Raw genomic sequence first — 14,889 nt, forward strand, 5'->3', positions numbered from 1 at the left:
ACCGTCAGAGCATCAAGACTCAAATTATGTGATCGTCAGGGAGTTGAGAATGAATTAGTGGCCGACTTTGTGGGCTGATAGGAATTTGACTTGAGCTATTACATCCAAATGAGTTGTATTTAAATCCTTACGGTGCTGAATAAGAAAATGCAGTCAAATCACCTCGGGTTGCCTACCGTCGGTGTCCTTGGGAGCTGTATTCACCGTCTACAGAGCAGCTCTGGAATTTTCCTCTAGACGGCATCATCACTGGAATCTCATCTTTCTGGTGTTATTGTTAAAATAGGGTGTTCCTATTCACAATGAACAAGAACTGCATGGTGCAGTATTATAGAAATATCACATGAATTATATCTTAGGGGTGGATATTTCCCCCTTTAACAACCACAAGGCTTCATGGCTTCAGGAGAACGAGGGGGTAACGGGCACATAATACGCCTTGAACATATTCAAAGCGGTCAGCGTAGGTCAGCCGTCAAGATGCAGTGTATTCACACACAGACACCTGCAGGCCCTACACACATTGATTAGGCCTGTGTGCAGGCGGGGGTGCAACAGAAGGCACATATCGACATTATTTTCTTCCAAATCCCTCATTTTCTTCCATTGCCACAAGAGGTGGTTGAGGCGTTGCATACCAATTTCCTCTGTAGATTCTCTCGTCAACTTGCCAATTTCTATGCCGCAGTGGCTGGCAGATGGAGACGGTCACCTCTCACCGACACTGGAATCGCCTCTGTGACCCATGTAGGACACAGGTGTGAAAGTGTTACATGTTTGTGTCTTGAGGATAAAGATTACCAAAAAAAAAAGCAGTTGATTTGTTAGTTTATGTATTATTATGTTTTATTTATCTATTATTTATTTAGTATATAGTATAATATATATATTTTTTTTATTCCTTTATTTGGGGGGGGGGGGGGGGGGGGTTGTGGACAACATGATGCTTCAGGGCTGTTGTATAAACCCTTCAGGTAGGACGGATCACTGCACCGCGGCGGTCCTCTCCCAGCCTCCTCCACGTGGTCTCCATCGAGGCCGTTACCTCCCTGCTCAGCTGCCCATGTATCTTCTCCACATCATTACCCAGAGTGCTTACTTTCCTGCCAGTCTATTCCCACACTCCACGCTTCACCCCATGCCTATCTGGCCTGATGAGTGTGATGTGTTAGTGGACCTTGTGCCTTACTCCCCACTGAGGTAAATACGGGAAGATATTCCAGTCATGTGTACTCAGTGAAAGCTAATCAATGCTAAGGCTAACCCAGCTGTAATAGCCCACCCACATGGATAAAGCCCCGGCACTAAGCCACAGAAATGACAGTTTCATTCTCCCTTGACCTTTTCACTGGGAGAGACAAAAAGCAGAGCGTCAGGCCTCTACTTCGGTGCCGGACCGGACGAGCCTGCAGGGGCTGAAGTAGAGACCTGACACGGTCCCTCTGGAGGGGCTGAAGTAGAGGCCTGACGCTCTGGAGGGGCTGAAGTAGAGGCCTGACACGGTTTCTCTGGAGGGGCTGAAGTAGAGGCCTGACGCTCTGGAGGGGCTGAAGTAGAGGCCTGACACTCTGGAGGGGCTGAAGTAGAGGCCTGACACTCTGGAGGGGCTGAAGTAGAGGCCTGACACGGTTCCTCTGGAGGGGCTGAAGTAGAGACCTGACACGGTTCCTCTGGAGGGGCTGAAGTAGAGGCCTGACGCTCTGGAGGGGCTGAAGTAGAGGCCTGACACGGTCCCTCTGGAGGGGCTGAAGTAGAGGCCTGACACTCTGGAGGGGCTGAAGTAGAGGCCTGACACGGTTCCTCTGGAGGGGCTGAAGTAGAGACCTGACACGGTTCCTCTGGAGGGGCTGAAGTAGAGGCCTGACGCTCTGGAGGGGCTGAAGTAGAGGCCTGACGCTCTGGAGGGGCTGATGTAGAGGCCTGACACTCTGGAGGGGCTGATGTAGAGGCCTGACACTCTGGAGGGGCTGATGTAGAGGCCTGACACTCTGGAGGGGCTGATGTAGAGGCCTGACACTCTGGAGGGGCTGATGTAGAGGCCTGACACTCTGGAGGGGCTGAAGTTTGTGAATTTTGTATGTGTGCATGAATGTGTGTGCATGCATGTGGCCATGTGAGAGTGTGTGTGTGTGTGTGTGTGTGTGTGTGTGTGTGTGTGTGTGTGTGTGTGTGTGTGTGTGTGTGTGTGTGTGTGTGTGTGTGTGTGTGTGTGTGTGTGTGTGTGTGTGTGTGTGTGTGTGTGTGTGTGTGTGTGTGTGTGTGTGTGTGTGTGTGTGTGTGTGTGTGTGTGTGTGTGTGTGTGTGTGTGCGTGTGTGTGTGTGTGATGTGGGTCTCTTGGCTCTCTGTGTGAAGTGAGACCATGTCCCTTCTCTCCAGTCCACAGGTCATGAATACTAGGGAGGCTGTGCTTCTCTTTCAGCTGTGTGGAGCAGAGGAGCACTGTGCAGAATATTAACTAACTCTTGGTTAGTTGCCTGCGTATGTGTCTGTGTGTGCGTATGTGTCTGTGTGTGCATATGTGTCTGTGTGTGCGTATGTGTCTGTGTGTGCATATGTGTCTGTGTGTGTAGCTTATATCTGTCCTTGTGTGTGTATGTGTGTGTACTCAGCTCTGCATGCGTGTGTGTGCGTGTGTGTAGGATTCCGTCTGGTCTGTTGTTTGTGTGTGTTTGTGTGTGTATGTGTGTGCACGTGTGTGTATGTGTGTGCACGTGTGTGTATGTGTGTGCACGTGTACAACGTAGGAGTCAGCTCCCCGGGGCACCGTGTTGGGGGGGACGGGGGGGGGGGGGGACGGGGGGACAGCCAGCGGCCCTCGACGCAGCACTCTACATGACACATGCTGGAATAAAGATAATTTAGACTCCCTATTTCCATAGGGGTTATTGGCATGCTTATTTAAGAGTCTCTGCCCTAGAGATTACTCTGCCATTTACATTCTGTGTTGTTTTTTTCCTCCTCTCCTCTCCTCTTTTCTCTCACTCCCTTATCCGATATAATGAGCCTGCGAGATGGTCGGAGGCTGAGAGGCGCCTGACAAGCAGTGACAATTAAAAGGGAATCTTCATCGCCTGGGTTTATTGTCATCTCGTCATTCCATTGTGTCTGTCTGGTAGCGTGCCACGCAGCTGTGGCCCCCGATGCAAATTATTATTGTTTATTTTTTTTTATTTATAAAAAGCTGATCACAGCAAATCTTCCACACACCCTTTTTACCTTTAAAACTCTTTCATTCTTTCTTTATCTTTAACCATTAGTTAGAGCTTGTTGAGGTCGTCCTCATTTCCAATGAAGTAGACAGACGGGTGACAAAATTAAAAGTAGTAACATAACTAGCTAGGAAAGCCAACCTCCTTGGCAGAGATAGCCTCAGGCTACTAGCAAATAGCCTAGTACTCTGCCACTTTGACTATGGTAGCGTGTCGTGGTTCGAGGGCCTGACAGTGACCATAAAAAAGAAGCTTCAGGTTTCCCAAAATAAGCTGGTAAGGGTGGTAATGGGTCTTGGCCCTCGCACCCACATAGGGAGGAGTCACTTTCAGGAGCTAAACTGGCTTCCTGTGGAGGCCAGAGTTACCCAGCTCAGACTGAACATAGTGCACAATATTATAAACCAAAGGTCCCCTAGATACCTCCAGAACTACTTCACCCCGGTCAACGAATCCCACAACCACAGAACTAGAGCAAGCATAGCAAACCTGAAGCCTGCTTCTTTCCGATCCAAACTGGGCCAGTGCTCCCTTACTTTCTCTGGAGCCCAGGATTGGAACAAGCTGCCTATCCCCATCAAGCAGAGCTTGAGCCTCCACAGCTTCAAGAGAAGCGTCAGGAAGTGGCTCATGGACAGAATAGAGGAATAGCCCCCTATAGTTCAATCAGTTTTTAGTTATTGTGGGGTACACAATTTTAGCGATAGGTTAGTCTTATATTGTTTTAAATGTATGTGTTTTGTGTTATTGTCGTGTTTTGTTGTGGCCTAACAGCCCTGGGACCATGATGGAAATAAGGGTGTTACTCTTTCTCATGTTATCCTTTGGATCCGTGTTGTGTGTTTTTAATCCATCAATAAAATCAATCAAGATAAAAATTAAGTTAAAAACAGGGGAAATTACCTGAAATACAAGAGAAAAAACAAAGATAACGAAATTAATTAATTAATACGGTGCCTTTACCGGTGCCTTTACCGGTGCCTTTACCGGTGCCGTACGGTTCAGGGACACGTGGGCTCCGTTGACATTCATGAGCGTGACGTGTCTGTGTATTTTCTGTGTCCTCTTATGTCTCTTGTCAGGACACGTTGGGCATCCTGTTTGCGCTGTGCTACTTCCACGGCGTGGTGGCGGAGCGGCGGAAGTTCGGGCCCCAGGGCTGGAACCGCTCGTACCCCTTCACCACGGGGGACCTCACCATCTCCGTCAGCGTCCTCTACAACTACCTGGAGGCCAACGTCAAGGTGTGCATGCATGTGTGTGTGTGTGTTTGTGTTTACAAAAGTGTGTGTACACACGTGCCTTTGCATGTATGTTCATGGTTTCCCTCAGGAACATGTGTGTGTATGTTGACACAAGGTTGGTTGTGTGTTTGCGCACGTGTGTAATGTGTGTTTACAAGACTGTGTGTGTGTGTCTGCATGTGTGTGCATGGTTACCCTCTGGAACAGGGTCACAGGCCCCTGCCGTCTCTAATTATTTAGTGTTCATTAGAAGTCCAAACGCATGCAACCTTGGCTAAAAACAAACCACCGACCACCCTTTTGGCATATTTGTGTCTCATCTCTCTCCCCATCTCCCAGGTGCCCTATGAAGACCTGCGCTACCTGTTTGGGGAGATCATGTATGGAGGTCACATCACAGACGACTGGGACCGGCGCTTGTGTTGTACCTACCTGGAGGAGTTCATTAAGCCTGAGATGATGGAGGGAGAACTGTGCCTGGCTCCAGGCTTCCTCTTGCCTGGGAACATGGACTACAACAGCTACCACCAGGTGAGACAACAAATAGACTGCAAGACACGACGCATGCAAGACCGATACTGCCAATACTAGACTACAATATAGAAGAAGAAGAAGAAGAAGAAGAAGAAGAAGAAGAAGAAGAAGAAGAAGAAGAAGAAGAAGAAGAAGAAGAAGAAGAAGAAGAAGAAGAAGAAGAAGAAGAAGAAGAAGAAGAAGAAGAAGAAGAAGAAGAACATTACTTTATTGTCAATGTACACAAGGCAATTTAAGTGTATCTTTTCACATATCCCTCAGTGCAGTGCAGCGCCCCTGGAGCAGTTTTGGGGTTCAGTGCCTTGCTCAAGGGCACTTACTGTAGGCACCATAGATGTAAGATCAGTCACCCTTCAGTCACCAGCTCACAGCTGGAATACACCCTCCTGTCAATGGTGGGGATCGAACCAGCGACCATTTGGCCAGCCTCTTTACCTCTAGGGTCTAGGCCTCCCCTATGAATGAATGAATGAATGAATGAAAACTTTATTTCACAGATTGCAGAATGGGTACAATACAGTACGGCTCAATACATACAATTGTTAAGGGGATGCAGACCTGAGAAAGACGTTTGTCTTGTTTCCATCAGGGTCCCCCATTTTCAATTCATATAGACATTTATGACATACACAACATACATGACATTTATGGCATAGGGACATATAGGTATTTAGTACTGATACATTTGTGACACCTATGGGATTGGTATTAGAGAATTTCCCCAATAGGCTACTAGATTAGATTAGATTAGATTAGATTAGATTAGATTAGATTAGATTAGATTAGATTAAAATGTATTGTCATTATAAAGCACACTGAAAATAATGTTGGCATCCAACCAGAGTGCAAATGTAACAGTAAAGTGTAATAGTAATATACAATGTACAGGTGATTAAACTGGCTATACAATATATAAATTAGTACTACTGAGTAATAGTGCTAATCAGATTCATGTAAAGATTTGTAATATTAATATGTACAGTGATATAGGTATAAAGACAGTATGGTAGTAGTCATACTGGCCATATATGTAAAAAGATGTACAAAACCTACACAAGTGTTTATCTATCCCACAATGCAAAACATCTAACATCCTGCTACCAAACATTAGATCTGCTACGTTAGCTATTAAATGTTACAGCAGATGGTCTTCGATTAACAGTAGCTAGCATTAGCTCTGCAACATTTGGTAGCTGACATTAGCTTTGTTTTTGTTGTTGTTAATGTTAGTACTAATGCTTGCTAACAGCAAAATAGGATGTTAGGCACTTTGCATTGTGGGATAGATAGACAACTTTGTATTACAAGCAGCCATACAGTCATCTATTCGTTTGATCTATGCCTAAATAATAATAATAATAATAATATAATAATAATACACTTTATTTCTATAGCACCTTTCATACCTTTCAAGAATTGCAGCCCAAAGTGCTTCACAGCAGTAAAATAGACATCAAATGAGCATAATTATTTGTTTTGCACTGCGCTTGTGTTGTTATCAGTCTTTGTGTTCAAGGTCCCAGACTTTTTCTTATTGCTCTTAGTAATTCTATTACAACAGGTTTCTTGACTTTCTCAAAAACCTTGGTTAACAGCGTCCCATACCCTGATATTGTGAATGTTTATCTAGAAGTAAGTTTGAACATAAGTTTGCCTTTTACTAAAGGTATAAAATAATGACACTTCAGTTGCAAAGCCTGCCATTGGCTATAAAGTCATTGTCAGATTAGTTGTGATATCTTGGCGTAATTACAGTAAACAAATGACACCATCGCTGAAACAATTCTCATACTAAGACCACATTTCCCATACACCCTTTTTTTTGCCATTGCAAATTGAGATGGTGCCTTTTGTTCCCGCCCCCCTGCAGCTCTCAGCATGGGGTTGTTGTGGAGACACCAGGGGGGGGTTAGCAGCCCTCTCTATCTGTGAATGTGGAGTTTTTTGTTGATGAGGCAAGTTTTGTTTTGAAAGGCTTTTGCGCCTTTAATGCAGTTCAGTAGAACTCCTGTGGATCTGACCCGGTGGGGAGCAATTATATACAAAACAGAGGCTACTTGTCACAGTCTCGTCAACCCTCATCCATTCTCGTCGCTTTCATCATGTTTTTGCGGTAGCCCTGTCAAGGTATGGACATTGAATAGCCAACGATATGTTGACGTTGAAGCACTCCACGTAGGGGCTGAGTCATTTCCTAATTACAACCTAGAATTAGGAGCTTTTTTGTAACTTTGAAATGACTAAATTTGACTTTGCTCTAGAGCAGTGGTTCTCAACTGGTCTAGCCTCAGGACCCACATTTTTCCTTAGGCATTAACACATTTTAACCACTTTGATTTATTTCACAAAAAAAGTTGCAGTAATACACAATCGTTCATGCATTGTTAAAAACATGAAATAAACAAACAAAAAGTGCAACTAGGGCTAAAAAACCAATGAAATAAAAAAATATATATACTGTATATGCTTCTTAGCAGACACTTTTATCCATATCAACGTACAGTACATGAGTGCATAGATTTTCAGTATATGTAGTCCCATGGGATCGAACCCACAGCCTCAGCATTGTTAGTGCCATGCTTTACCAAGTGAGCTACAGAGAACTACAGAAGGCAGATTTATCTTGAATTACAAGCCTGATGGCTTGTCGTACAGAACATGTAAGTCGCTTTGGATAAAGCGTCCGCTAAATTACTAAATGTAAATGTAAATGTATATATGCTTTTTAAACAAGTTTAAACTGGTGATGCTCATCATTATTCAATAATCTAAATTGAACTGTATGAAATGTGAAATAAAAAGGCAGACTTTTATTGTATTAAATAAAAAGGCAGACTTATCTTGAATTACAGGCATATATGCCTTTTAAACAAGTTTAAACTGGTGATGCTCATCATTATTCAAGAATCTAAATTGAACTGTAGCAGAGATTACCCAGGGGATTATCAGGGGATACTGAACAGAATTGTATTATGAAGAATATACATTTTTGATGGCTTCATGCTTTCATGTGCTAGAACTTCACTGCACACAACACACTGAGGTTTTTGTCCCTCTCTTTTGTCCTCAATGTAAGAAAACCCATATTTAATGTAGTCGGTGTCGTATTTGCGTTTCGCCATGTTTACAAATGCTCGAATCAATGAGCGCTAACGGTTACTGCACACGCGCTGTGTCATGGGAAACGTATATCCTTCAAAATAAAAGCGCAGCATCAGAAATTTTTTTTACACACACATCCGCGACCCACTCAAAATGGCCCTGCGACCCACTTTTGGGTCGCTACCCACCAGTTGAGAACCACTGCTCTAGAGGACTCAAAAGGGGAACTACGCCCAGTGCATGCTATTCCTCTGGTTTAAAACAATACAAAGATATTAGTGAGGGGGCGCCCGCGTGCACAACGTTACTGCGCGGTCGACCCGGGTTCGTCTCCCGATCCCGGACGGATTTGCCGCATGTCCTCCCCCCATATCTTCTCCCGTTCTTCCTCTCCTCTGCTCTCTGTCGGTCATGTCTGACCAGAATAAAGCTGTAAAAATGCTAAAATAAACTAAAAAAAATAAAAAGATATTAGTGAAAATGTGCAACTCTCCCAAATCCCCCAAACTAGAGCGCTAAAGCTGTGATGTTATCAAGTGTACAGTCTGAAGCCTAGACGGTGGATTGGAAAAGATTTTATAGATGACACAGAACCGAGAACACTACAATAGAACATACCGTCTATAATATGGGTTTACTTTATTGTCAATGGAGAAGCTCTAGACGTTATACTTGATGACATCATATGTTTGGTTCTTACTTCCCTGGCTCTGGGAGAGAAAGCAGGATATTGATGGAGCCGTCTCAGGCCACAGGAATAACGCGTGATTTGAGCGGCGTACCCCTTGAGCAGACTTGAGCCACGACGGCTCTGTTTATGTCAGCCTGCTTTAACCTGGTTCCTACAAATTCCGATGCTATCCATAATTTAGAAGAGAGGGAACCTTCAGATTGACGAGGTCAAATCAGGCATGAGGCACATTGTCTTAGCTGCTGAAGCATAGTATAAATGGCCATCTATTATTTATCATTCTGTGTATGCGTGTGTGTGTGTGTGTGTGTGTGTGTGTGTGTGTGTGTGTGTGTGTGTGTGTGTGTGTGTGTGTGTGTGTGTGTGTGTGTGTGTGTGTGTGTGTGTGTGTGTGTGTGTGTGTGTGTGTGTGTGTGTGTGTGTGTGTGTGTGTGTGTGTGTGTGTGTGCGTGCGTGTATATATGGAAGAGAGAGAGGGGGGGAGGGGGTGCGGCTGATCCAAATAAATACATTAACAAACCGAAAACAAACTAAGCCAACTATGTTGTGTTCATTTCAATTTAGTTGTTGTTCCTGATGTAAGAGTGCTGATGGTCTTCCTCCACGGAGTCTGTGTGTTTGTCTTGTTATGACAGCGGGAACTGGCTGGAACACTGCCCTTTCAAAAAAAATTCTAATAATAATAATAAATAAATAAATAAACTTGACACCTGCCAACATGTATATCAATTTGTTGGCTCACAAAATATCCGCTGGCGCTCGCGGACGTTCCATATATCTCCCACCAGGTCCCCAGAGAACACGAGTGACGGGGGGAGGGAGGGCGACTTGCATTTAATTATTCCCCCAGCCGGGGTGCCACTCACTGGGCACATCTTGGCTGTCACACAGGCACCCCCGGTGTGGAGGGGTTGGTTGAGCGTTTTAGAATTGGCTGCCACCAAACAGCCAGGCTGAGGGGGTTGAGTGGTTGAGATTTGGCCCAAGAACAGGCACTGTATAAAAAAATAAAAGGCCTGTGGGTCCCTAGAGGTATGTTAGGGCCATGTCCTCCCCTTCAGCCATCTGGAGCTAACTAGTCCAGTATATAGGAGGAGAGGAGAGTGAGCGGAGAGTGAGAGGAGAGGAGTGTGAGAGGAGAGGAGAGTCGGAGGAGGAGAGTGAGAGTGAGAGGAGAGGAGGGGAGAGTGAGAGGAGAGGAGAGTGGGAGGAGAGGGAGAGGAGGGTGAGAGGAGAGTGAGAGGAGAGTGAGATGGGAGGAGAGTGGGAGGAGAGTGAGAAGAGAGTGAGAGCCGGAGGAAAGGAGAGTCGGAGGAGAGTGGGATGAGAGTGAGAATAGAGTGAGAGGAGAGTCAGAGGAGAGGAGAGGATAGTGAGAGGAGAAGAGAGTGAGAGGAGAGCAGAGGAGAGGGGGGAATTGGCTATAGCACAGTACTGATGACTTTGTGATTCAGCATTTTGATACCTCTTTCAACACACACACACACACACACACACACACACACACACACACACACACACACACACACACACACACACACACACACACACCACCACCACCACCAAACAAAAATATTATCAAACCACTGCAGGAGAGATAAAAACAACAGTTATATGTAAACTTTCTACATTAAAAGCCAATATATTTTCCATCAAGACTTTCACCTGGAAATTATGATTAGAAGAGCCTCGCGTATTTAAATACGGTGTAACACCACAAAAAGCACTTTTCATAGAACATCCACTTTCCCTCTGCTCTAACTTAAAAGCATATCGATATTCATTATTATGGACCGGCAGATGGGACACGGAATTATGGAATTCCATCGCTCCCTTCATCATGGCGTTCTCCTCTCCTCGTATGGTCATTAGCGAGTCATTAGCGAGTCGCTCAATGGATCCCACTGAGGGCGGGATCCACAAAGAATGGATTGCACGGTGCTAATTGCACCCTTACTTACAATTCATTATGAATTGAAAATGGGGGACCCTGATGTAAACAAGACGAAAGTCTTTCTCTGGTCTGCATCCCCTTAACAATTGTGTGTATTGAGCCGTACTGTATTGTACCCATTCTGCAATCTGTTAATAAAACGTTCAATCAATCACCTGCGCGATTGAAAAAGAGATCGGTTGAAGAAGAGACATAAACTAACGTTGTCCTACGAGTAAACAGGCATAGGGAGTTGTAGGCTAATAGTGCTGGTGGTATAGAGGGGTTTCTTGTTTATAAACATACCATTGTTCGAGCCAATCAGCAATGCCTGCTGAATCACGTGACTTGAGTTGCCCCCTACCTGCGTTGACCTGTGGCGGTAACAAAGTACAACGGGGCTTTATGGAGAAACCATGGCACTTATCTGACTAAAAGTTGTTTCAAACGAAAACGGCTGGATGTAATTTTGCCAAATCAGCATGGCTGTGATTGTGTGTCTTTCACCTTTTACATATCTAGCTTTGGCGTGGATTGATTAGATCGCTAGCATGGCTAACAAATGCAACGGGATTACATTCCTTTTTGCCTCCCTTGATTTGCGCGTGCACCGAGTCTGACGTGGACGAGAAGCCTGTCAATATCACTCTCCAAGCTGGCCTGAGCTGGTGTGAGCTGGTCTTGTCATGCAGGTCTGTGACATAATCATACACAGAGAGTAAGAATTCCATTGCACTCGTTGCATAATATGGCAAATAAAACTGAATCTGAAACAATCCTGCCAATCTCCTCTTCTTTCAGTACATCGATGACACGCTCCCCGCGGAGTCTCCCTACTTGTACGGCCTCCACCCCAACGCCGAGATGGGCTTCCTGACGCAGACGTCTGAGAAGCTGTTCCGCACCGTCCTGGAGATGCAGCCCAGAGACGGGGTAGCGGGGGAGGGCGGCGGAACCACCCGCGAGGAGAAGGTAAGAGGAGGGAGGAAGGACGATGACTCCCCGGATGATGACGGTGGAGGTTAAAAATAGATACTCGCTGATCGATGGAAACACCGTAGGACAAGCTCAGTTGTTGTTTTATTACCGTATATAAAAAGGGGTGTTGTCTTCTTTTCGGGGTCTAGACTTTTTCCCCCTCCTTTTTCCTCCGTTTTTCTCCCATCCCAATGTTAGTCGTTATGCCAATTCCCAATCCCCTTCCTGGTCGCGTGTAGCTTATTGCCAGCGGAAGAGTGCAAGAATGCTTCCGCATTCGTCACCGCACGCCAGTACGGTAATGCGCCTTTCCTTTCGCCCCGCTCAGACAAATGCATGTAGTACATTGCAACACAACGCAGCATTTCCGCGTACATTGCAACGAATCACTTGGAGTTTGAAAGTGATATCAGAAGAAACTACTCAACCTCGGCTGTCTTTAACTATGAGTGAACACAACGCATTGTAACGTTAACGCAGCTGTCAACTGTACTTTACTATGGAATATACATGTATATTATCGCGACGCGTCGTCACAGACTAAACAGTGTTCTGAATTTTCCTACAATGGATTATTGATTGTAAATTGAACCCTTGCACTGAAGAACCATATGAATCTGTGTTAGAAAATGTTTTGGATCTAAATCACTTGGAGTTTGAAAGTGATATCAGAAGAAACTACTCAACCTCGGCTGTCTTTAACTATGAGTGAACACAACACATTGTAACGTTAACGCAGCTGTCAACTGTACTTATCTAAACATGGTAAGTTAGAGTGCTGTGTTCACTCATAGTTAAATACAGTAGAGGTTGAGTACTTCATTATCTAAAGATGGTAAGTTAGAGTGTTGTGTTCAGTCAGACAGTAGACAAGTAGAGGTTGAGTACTTTATTATCTAAACATGGTAAGTTAGAGTGTTGTGTTCACTCATAGTTAAATACAGTAGAGGTTGAGTACTTCATTATCTAAACATGGTTAGTTAGAGTGTTGTGTTCACTCATAGTTAAAGACAGCCGAGGTTGAGTAGTTTCTTCTGATATCACTTTCAAACTCCAAGTGATTTAGATCCAAAACATTTTCTAACACAGATTCATAATGGTTCTTCAGTGCAATGGTTCAATTTACAATCAATAATCCATTGTAGGAAAATCCAGAACACTGTTTAGTCTGTGACGACGCGTTGCGATAATATACATGTATATTCCATAGTAAAGTACAGTTGACAGCTGCGTTAACGTTACAATGCGTTGTGTTCACTCATAGTTAAAGACAGCCGAGGTTGAGTCGTTTCTTCTGATATCACTTTCAAACTCCAAGTGATTCGTTGCAATGTACGCGGAAATGCTGCGTTGTGTTGCAATATATACTACATGCATTTGTCTGAGCGGGGCGAAAGGAAAGGCGCATTACCGTACTGGCGTGCGGTGACGAATGCGGAAGCATTCTTGCACTCTTCCGCTGGCAATAAGCTACACGCTTCCTGGTCGCTGCGCACCTACCCCATACAGTCGGTCTGCTTCCTCCGACACATGTGTAGCCAATCAACCGCTTCTTTTCACCTGGCAGCGCGGACTCTCACTGAGAGGGTGTAACGTGTGGAAGGATCACACTACCCCCCTTAGATCCTTTCCTCGCTGAGCAGGCGCCCCGACCGAACTGTAGGAGTCGCTGTTTACAACGACCAGGACCCACCCACCGGCTTTCCCACCCTCTAACACTGCCAATTGTGTTAGTACGACGGCCGGCCAAGCCGGAAGCAACGGCGAGAGCTGGGCTCGATACCAGTATATCCTGCGTTGGTGGCGAGCGCCTTGCCCAATGCGCCACCCAGCCGCCCCGGGGTCTAGACTTTTAAATATCATTATGCATTCATAACAACGAGTGTTCCCCAAGCGAGCCGCCATCTCCCTCTCCCTCACACACACACCGTCTCTCTCCCTCACACACACACTGTCTCTCTCCCTCACACACACACACCGTCTCTCTCCCTCACACACACACACCGTCTCTCTCCCTCACACACACACACCGTCTCTCTCCCTCACACACACACCGTCTCTCTCCCTCACACACACACCGTCTCTCTCCCTCACACACACACACACACTGTCTCTATCCCTCACACACACACACACCGTCTCTCTCCTTCACACACACACTGTCTCTCTCCCTCACACACACACACCGTCTCTCTCCCTCACACACACACCGTCTCTCTCCCTCACACACACACACCGTCTCTCTCCCTCACACACACACACCGTCTCTCTCCCTCACACACACACACCGTCTCTCTCCCTCACACACACACCGTTTCTCTCCCTCACACACACACCGTCTCTCTCCCTCACACACACACCGTCTCTCTCCCTCACACACACACCGTCTCTCTCCCTCACACACACACACCGTCTCTCTCCCTCACACACACACACACACTGTCTCTCTCCCTCACACACACCGTCTCTCTCCCTCACACACACACACCGTCTCTCTCCCTCACACACACACACACACCGTCTCTCTCCCTCACACACACACACCATCTCTCTCCCTCACACACACCGTCTCTCTCCCTCACACACACACACCGTCTCTCTCCCTCACACACACACTGTCTCTCTCCCTCACACACACACTGTCTCTCTCCCTCACACACACACTGTCTCTCTCCCTCACACACACACTGTCTCTCTCCCTCACACACACACACCGTCTCTCTCCCTCACACACACACACCGTCTCTCTCCCTCACACACACACACACACCGTCTCTCTCCCTCACACACACACTGTCTCTCTCCCTCACACACACACCGTCTCTCTCCCTCACACACACACCGTCTCTCTCCCTCACACACACACACCGTCTCTCTCCCTCACACACACACCGTCTCTCTCCCTCACACACACCGTCTCTCTCCCTCACACACACACCGTCTCTCTCCCTCACACACACACCGTCTCTCTCCCTCACACACACACACCGTCTCTCTCCCTCACACACACTGTCTCTCTCCCTCACACACACCGTCTCTCTCCCTCACACACACACTGTCTCTCTCCCTCACACACACACTGTCTCTCTCCCTCACACACACACACCGTCTCTCTCCCTCACACACACACTGTCTCTCTCCCTCACACACACACACCGTCTCTCTCCCTCACACACACCGTCTCTCTCCCTCACACA

At 46.2% G+C, this 14,889-nt stretch overlaps 1 protein-coding gene across 1 annotated transcript in view; it reads left to right on the top strand.

The window, feature by feature from the left end:
• The window catches only part of dnah9 (dynein, axonemal, heavy chain 9), a gene marked incomplete at its 5' end in the record, with an annotated part of 366,889 nt that overhangs the window by 327,827 nt on the left and 24,173 nt on the right, over nucleotides 1-14,889 (top strand). The window contains 3 exon segments of the mRNA XM_084323040.1: nucleotides 4,293-4,454; nucleotides 4,794-4,985; nucleotides 11,516-11,686. Of these exon segments, the coding sequence (XP_084179166.1) occupies nucleotides 4,293-4,454; nucleotides 4,794-4,985; nucleotides 11,516-11,686 (525 nt within the window).

This window comes from Notolepis coatsorum (assembly GCF_963971535.1).
Source record: "Notolepis coatsorum genome assembly, chromosome: 10".
In the NCBI taxonomy this organism is placed as follows: Eukaryota; Metazoa; Chordata; class Actinopteri; order Aulopiformes; family Paralepididae; genus Notolepis; species Notolepis coatsorum.